The 8,456-nt window shown below is 43.9% G+C and overlaps 1 protein-coding gene across 1 annotated transcript in view; it reads right to left on the reverse strand.

Moving 5' to 3' along the window:
- LOC133551417 (spectrin beta chain, non-erythrocytic 4-like) overlaps positions 1-8,234 on the reverse strand; it is a 102,594-nt gene extending 94,360 nt beyond the window's left edge. The window contains exon 1 of the mRNA XM_061898090.1: positions 7,351-8,234. Coding sequence (XP_061754074.1) covers positions 7,351-7,473 — 123 coding nt within the window. The 5' untranslated portion in view covers positions 7,474-8,234. The remainder of the gene's footprint in view (positions 1-7,350) is intronic.
- Between the last annotated feature and the right edge of the window lie 222 nt (positions 8,235-8,456).

Genomic DNA, 8,456 nt, shown 5'->3' on the forward strand with positions numbered 1-8,456 from the left:
AGCAAAGCGGATTTACTAAACGTGTGTAAAGTGGAGTGCATCTGTTAAGTGAGCAGAATAAGGTGTGCAATCCATTTAGAATGCCTGTCTTCATGAATATGCAAAATATATGCTGATCATCACAACGCCCAAAAAGCTGCAAAGAGAAAGTGCATACATGTTATCCAGCACTCGCAATGTGATTTAGCAACACTCATCATCGTTTTGCAGGCACTATTTTGCGTTTTATTTAGCACGTCTTAAAAGTATGTGTACACAGACACACACTCGGTGCTTGCGCTGCAAAGACAGGATTTACAGAGAATCGTCCGCCATATGTGTGCGTCAACATACTTGCATGGTCTGTCAGAAATAAAAAATCAACATCCTTTTATGATCAAGGGTGTGATTAAAACAAATTGAATTGATGCGTTTTGGTGTCTGTTGGCGTTTTGTTTTTATAATGCCGTTCCTTTTTTCATTTATAATATTAAAGGCCTACTAAAACCCACTACTACCGACCACGCAGTCTGATAGTTTATATATCAATGATGAAATATTAACGTTGCAACACGTACCAATACGGCCTTTTTAGTTTACTAAATTGCAATTTTAAATATCGCGTGACGTCACGTATTGGAGGGGACATATTAGCGAGGCAATAAACACGGCTAAAAGTCGTCTCTCTTCATGGCATGATTACACAGTATTTTGGACATCTGTGTTGCTGAATCTTTTGCAATTTGTTCATTTAATAATGGAGACTATAAAGAACAATGCTATTGGTGGAAAGCGGTGGATTGCAGCTGCCTTTAGCACCGAGACACAGCCGGTGTTTCTTTGTTTGTTGTGAAGCAGAGCGGTCAAGCGAACATGTTTCTCTACGTCAACCAGCATGTCTTTGGATGGGAAAATTGTGATATTAAGTCGGCTCTTACCGGAGACATCAGTGGATTATGGGACTTCCTCCTGCAGTAGCTGTCAAAAAAGGCAGCTGTGAGCTTGGCTGCCCGGCTTCTCTGTGAGACACTGCGTGTTCACCGCAGCCATCCGACCTCGAGGTATGTCTTTACAATCTCACTAAAACACTATTAAAAGAATAAGCAGATAAGGGATCTTCCAGAATTATCCAAGTAAATGTGTCTAATTACATCTGAAACGCTCACACTGCCGCCACCCGGAGCTGTAACTTTTTTTTTTATATTCCTTCACTATCAATATCCTAATTCACGAATCTTTCATCCTCGCTCAAATTAATGGGGAAATTGTCGCTTTCTCGGTCCGAATTGCTCTTACTGCTGGAAGCTCCCATTAAAAACAATGTGAATATGTGTGGGGCCCTGCAACTCGTGACGTCACGCGCACATACATAAAGGCAGGGCTTTTCTATTAGCGACCAAAAGTTGCGAACTTGATCGTCAATGTTCTCTATTAAATCCTTTCAGCAAAAATATGGCAATATCGCAAAATGATCAAGTATGACACATAAAATGGACCTGCTATTCCCGTTTGAATAAAAAAAATCTCATTTCATATAGGCCTTTAACATACTGTATCTCCTGGACGGTTTCTAATATTGCTATAAAAAGTGATGCCTTTAACATACTGTATCTCCTGGACGGTTTCTAAAATTGCTATAAAAAGTGATGCATGTCTCCTGCATGTTCGAAAACATAGTAAAACGCCACAGGTAGGCGCAAGGTAACATGCATGTGCAGTAAATAAAAGTGTCTCCGTGGTGATGCCCCGTTTAGTACGAGCAAAATCCCCTTTAAAAATAAGGCGGTATGCACCACTTTTCAATTGTACACACAGTGTTAGTAGATTACATGAGAGCGGTACAGCTCGGTTGGTAGAGTGGCCGTGCCAGCAACTTGAGGGTTCCAGGTTCTATCCCCGCTTCTGCCATCCTAGTCACTGCTGTTGTGTCCTTGGGCAAGACACTTTACCCACCTGCTCCCAGTGCCACCCACACTGGTTTAAGTGTAACTTGGATATTGGGTTTTCACTATGTAAAACGCTTTGAGTCAGTAGAGAAATGCGCCATATAAATATAATTCACTTCACTTCACATGCAACACACCCACTAGAAGTCCATGCTATTTTATAGATTGCACACACTGTTTAGCACGTGGTATTTGGATCTTAGTAAATCAGGCACTCAATTAGGTATGTATACCGGGCACCAGCATTTAATTAGGTCTAATTAGGTGAGGTCGGTCCATGAGGACTGTGAAGATTCTGGACTAACGATACTGATATCGGTATTTTTTGTTCCGGCTGACCGACATACTTGTGACACGCTGTCACATTCAGTTAAGCTGCCACTGCTACACATTAAAATAAGCTTTGAAAAATGACAAATTAGGAAGCAACACCGCACAAATGTTTGTAACACAACAATATTTCCTCCACAAAAAGTTCCTCAAAGTCACGCACGCTGTGTCAGTTTGAAGTGAAATGCGGTTTACTCACAACCAGTCACGACCGCGTTATATTAACCGTCTTCCTACTGATCAATTAATAATAATAATAAAGGATTAGATTATATATCGCCCTTTTCTATTATTAAATACTCAAAGCGCTCACAGAGAAGTGGGAACCCATCATTCATTCACACCTGGCGGTGGTAAGCTACATTTGTAGCCACAGCTGCCCTGGGATAGACTGACGGAAGCGTGGCTGCCAGTTTGCACCTACGGCCCCTCCGACCACCACCTATCATTCATTCATTCATCATTAATTCACCAGTGTGAGCGGCACCAGGGGAAAGGTTGAAGTGTCCTGCCCAAGGACACAACGGCAGTGATTTGGATGTCAAGAGGCGGGGAGCAAACCTGCATCCCTCAGGTTTTTGGCACGGCCGCTACACCCATTTCGCCATACCGCCCCAATTAATATGGGCTTAATCCACAGGCCAATGATAGTCCACTCAACAACACAAAAAAATTGAGGTAATAAAATAATCCATAAAGTTGCTTTGAAGAAAGATAGCATCCACTGTGACTGACAGGTCTCCCGTTGCCGTCTGACGTCACACCAATTGAGCCGCGTTTGCTTGGCGTTAAAATACATCTGCCTTTAATGCGTTTCAGTTCGTTCTGTCTCTTGACTACGAACTTGACTGTCGAGCATTACATTTGCTCACTGAGTCTTTTTATTTACATCCGACTCAGTGGCCTAGTGGTTAGAGTGTCCGCCCTGAGAACGGCAGGTTGTGAGTTCAAACCCCGGCAGAGTCATACCAAAGACTTTAAAAATTGGACCCATTACCTCCCTGCTTGGCACTCAGGATCAAGGGTTGGAATTGGGGGTTAAATCACCAAAATGATTCCTGGGCGGGGCACCGCTGCTGCCCACTGCTCCCCTCACTTCCCAGGGGGTGATCAAGGGGATGGGTCGAATGCAGAGGACACATTTCACTACACCTAGTGTGTGTGTGACAATCATGGGTATTTTATCTTTAACTTTAATACACACTACACACACATCGGTAACGCCACACTCAATATGGCTTCCGGTCCGTCACACAAATACGTATGCAACGTAAACACTAATAACAATTGTTATTGTTTCAAAATGCACAACCGCATAACACGCTAAGTGATTGTATTGCAACATGTACAGGGTAGCCAGCCTACCACCCGGGTGCAGCTGGAATAGGACAAGCGGTAGAAAAAAGGATGGATGGATGGATTGATATGATACATTTGATAAGATATATCATGTAAATGTTATGTGCTCTGCACATACATGCCATATATACAGTGGAGCAAAAAAGTATTTAGTCATCCAGCGATTGTGCAAGTTCTCCCACTTAAAATGATGACAGAGGTCTGTAATTTTCATCATAGGTACACTTCAACTGTGAGAGACAGAATGTGAAAAAAAAATCAGGAACTCATATTGTAGGAATTTTTAAATAATTTATTTGTAAATTATGGTGGAAAATAAGTATTTGGTCAATCATTCAAAGCTCTCACTGATGGAAGGAGGTTTTGGCTCAAAATCTCACAATACATGGCCCCATTCATTCTTTCCTTAACAAGGATCAATCGTCCTGTCCCCTTAGCAGAAAAACAGCCCCAAAGCATGATGTTTCCACCCCCATGCTTCACAGTAGGTGTGGTGTTCTTGGGATGCAACTCAGTATTCTTCTTCCTCCAAACACGACGAGTTGAGTTTATACCAAAAAGTTCTATTTTGCTTTCATCTGACCACATGACATTCTCCCAATCCTCTTCTGTATCATTCATGTATCCATTTTGGTATAAACTCAACTCATCATGTTTGGAGGAAGAACACTACTGAGTTGCATCCCAAGGACACCATAGCTACTGTGAAGCATGGGGGTGGAAACATAATGCTTTGGGACTGTTTTTCTGCTAAGGGGACAGGACGACTGATCCGTGTTAAGGAAAGAATGAATGGGGCCATGTATCATGAGATTTTGAGCCAAAACCTCCTTCCATCAGTGAGAGCTTTGAATGGTTGACCAAATACTTATTTTCCACCATAATTTACAAATAAATTCTTTAAAATTCCTACAATGTGAATTCCTGGATTTTTTTTCACATTCTGTCTCTCACAGTTAAAGTGTACCTATGATGAAAATTACAGACCTCTGTCATAATTTTAAGTGGGAGAACTTGCACAATCAGTGGTTGACTAAATACTTTTTTGCCCCACTGTAAATATTATTTCCAGTTGAGAGTAATTGTAATGAAAATGCCATCTACTTGTAAATGGCCTTTACAAGTAGATGAGTTGTTTTCTTTAAGACTTAAAAAGCAGGTGTTGTAAAGACTTCCCTGTTCTAAGATGTTACAGTACATCCTGTTGGGCGTGTTATGGTTATGGTTTAATTTGTGCCAATATAAATATTAATTAAATTGCATTGTTTCACATCTTTATTTCCACAAATTACATATAGTACAGACACAAGTACCAATACATACCAGTATTGATAAGGAATATCGACAAGGGTATCGTACCAATAATATCTGAATGATATACATCCCTACTCTTAATAATAAATAAATTACTTGCATTTAAGTAAAATATATATTTTAAATGTGTCCAAATATTAGGGTCTTTTTTTAAGTTAATTTAAATTATGCAAGCGTGTAATAACCTGTGATTAATTATGATTAATCTGATTTTAAAATGTAGTCATTTGACAGCACTATTTGCAATTAATCCTGATTAATTATGGTACAACATGCAATCAATCGCAATTAAATGTAATTATATTTCGACAGCTCTAATGTTTTGGTTTGAGCAAGTTGAAAACAATTCCTTTAAGATTCAATTAAACAATGGAATGAAAATTGAAAGATGTTTTTAAGATGGTCAGTGTGACTACCACCTTTTATCCTCATCTTCAAGATATTTGAATATATTGTACATAGAGTAGGGCAGCACGGTGGAAGAGGGGTTAGTGCGTCAGCCTCACAGTACAAAGGTCCTGAGTAGTCCTGGGTTCAATCCCGGGCTCGGGATCTTTCTGTGTGGAGTTTGCATGTTCTCCCCGTGAATGCGTGGGTTTCCTCCGGGAACTCCGGCTTCCACCCACTTCCAAAGACATGCACCTGGGGATAGGTTGATTGGCAACACTAAATTGGCCCTAGTGTGTGAATGTGAGTGTGAATGTTGTCTGTCTATCTGTGTTGGCCCTGGGATGAGGTGGCGACTTGTCCAGGGTGTACAACGCCTTCCGCCCAATTGTAGCTGAGATGGGCACCAGCACCCCCCGCGACCCCGAAGGGAATAAGCGGTATGAAATGGATGGATGGATGTACATAGATTAAATACAACAACACAATACAATTTCCTCAAAATACTGTAAAGTCTAAATCAATATTGCATTATTGCATAGTTTATCTATACACAAATCCCTTGTCTATCCCTATTAATCAGTTCTGGACACGACCGTGATTACTGAAATTTTGAGAAGTTGGAATCATTTATTTTGAATCCAATATTTTCATAGCTAGAGCATGAGAAAATTGGTCACCCATCCATCCATTTCCTACCGCTTATTCCCTTTGGGGTAAAGGGGGGTGCTGGTACCTATCTCAGCTACAATCGGGCGGAAGGCAATGTACACCCTGGACAAATCGCCACCTCATCGCAGAAAATTGGTCACTACTTTTCAAATATATATTTTTGTAATATTATGAGATGAAATGAAATAACATTCATTAATCACCTTTACACTATTTTAATCCAATATAATGCGGACGTTGTACTGATCCGTTGTGGTGAAGAAGGAGCTGAGCCGGAAGGCAAAGCTCTCAATTTACCGGGCGATCTACGTTCCCATCCTCACCTATGGTCATGAGCTTTGGGTCATGACCGAAAGGATAAGATCACGGGTACAAGCGGTCGAAATGAGTTTCCTCCGCCGGGTGGCGGGGCTCTCCCTTGGAGATAGGGTGAGAAGCTCTGCCATCCGGGAGGAACTCAACGTAAAGCCGCTGCTCCTCCATATCGAGAGGAGCCAGATGAGGGGGTTCGGGCATCTGGTCAGGATGCCACCCGAACGCCTCCCTAGGGAGGTGTTTGGGGCACGTCCAACCGGTAGGAGGCCATGAGGAAGACCCAGGACACGTTGGGAAGACTTTGTCTAACGGCTGGCCTGGGAACGCCTCGGGATCCCCCGGGAAGAGCTAAACGAAGAGGCTGGAGAGAGGGAAGTCTGGGCTTCCTTGCTTAGGCTGCTGCCCCCGCGACCCGACCTCGGATAAGCGGAAGAAGATGGATGGATGGATGGATAATAATGCTGTGTGAGGCTGAGCCAATCAATGGACACGATACTGAACAGTGCGCTCTGATTGGTTTGGTCTAATGTAGTGGCAGATACTACTGTAATATTGATTTTTTTAGTTTATTTATCCATTTGTATGCTTGAAAATGTTACATTTTTTTTTTTTAAATAATCAGCAATGTGGTGTATATTTCCACATATTCTTCCGTCAGAAATAAAAGCAGCAAAGTTTCAACTTGGCTCATTTACTTAAACGGCACACCTGAGCATCATTCGGGATCAAAGCATGGTGGGAACTCAGTTCTTGTCATATACCAGACAAGGCAAAAAAGAAATGTACATTATTTGTTCGCTCCTGCAAAGGTTTACGTGCCCTCTGCCGCTCGCGGCGAGCTTGGTGACGTTCCAGAACCATTGTAACAGCTGTGATGATGGTGACAGGGATCCTGTCACCTGGGCGGAGGGGATGGAGGGCGTGAAAAGCTCATGGCATTCATAACCTTGAGAATGTTTTTCAGGATGCTACAGTAAGTGATAATAGGACGGCCCAGAGAGTGAGTCGTATTAGACTCACCTGCTCCATCCAGCTGACCTCCACTCACCTGTTCTATCTTGGCCAGCCATTCCTTGTTGCGGGCCAGTTCTGCCATGAAGGCCTGGTGCTTCAGCCACTTCCTGTGCAGCTTTTGAGCCTCATCTCGTGCCGTGTCCCGGGCCATAAGCATCTTCTCTTGCACCTGCTGTCCCAGTCACTCAGCTAGGGGAGACAAAAATAGCCACCATCAGGAGTCCAAGGCTGGAGCTGCTCCTTTCCCACAGGACGTCCTGCTTCCTTCTTCCGCACACCAGACCACCCTGCTCTGCTCTGCAGGGGCCCGGATACCCGTGCTCGCGCTCCCCGCCACCCCCCACCGCCAGACACCCTATTCTGGAGGAGAAAAAAATGAAGATAAGCACCTCAGCAGTGGTAGCAAAGGAAGCACTCAAGCCTGCTCGGATCGCCTCTGGGTCCTCATGCCCTACTACTTCATGCGGTCCTGATGCTGCAGTGCCTGCTGGCCAGGAAAGGCCAAAACAGCCAGCAAAGATCAAAACGAGCCAATGACAACGCCGGTAAGCGGGGACACGGTCATCTGATGTATCTGGCAAGCGGGTTGTTGTCTTCTCCGCTCGATTAAAATCCAGGCGTCGGGAGGAGAAGATGCGGTCTTAGCATCGCCGCAGCCGGAGCAAACCTGTTCATCCGCCGCTTGCTAGTCCCGGTCAATCTATAGTCCTGTCTAGCGAGGCAGTAGGCGGCAGGAGGAGGCGGAGGAGGAAGAGTTAGAGTGGGAGGAGCAATAGGAACGGGATGCAGAGGCAGTGCAGAGGAGGCCGGATAACATAAGCTATCTGCTCTCGGAATGCATCACTCCACCCGGTGCGTCTTTGGTGACGAGTACCTCAACCACACTTGCTGCTGCAGTCCTTGCCTCTCGGCAACGCTCCTGTGCGAGTGCGTGTGTATGTGTGTGTGCAATCACAATCAGCACTGCAGTGCCGGAGCAGAGCAAGAGAGAGAGAGAGAAAGGGGAGGAGGAGAGAGAAGAAGGCAGGGATGGGGAATAAAGAAAAACAGAAGAAATGAGGGGAAAATGTTGTAAAAGATGTTGGAGAGGAGGTGAAACGTATAGCACGGAAGAAAGCGCCTGCGTCATCCTACAGCGTC

Source organism: Nerophis ophidion, linkage group LG04 (genome assembly GCF_033978795.1).
Source record: "Nerophis ophidion isolate RoL-2023_Sa linkage group LG04, RoL_Noph_v1.0, whole genome shotgun sequence".
Classification (NCBI taxonomy): Eukaryota; Metazoa; Chordata; class Actinopteri; order Syngnathiformes; family Syngnathidae; genus Nerophis; species Nerophis ophidion.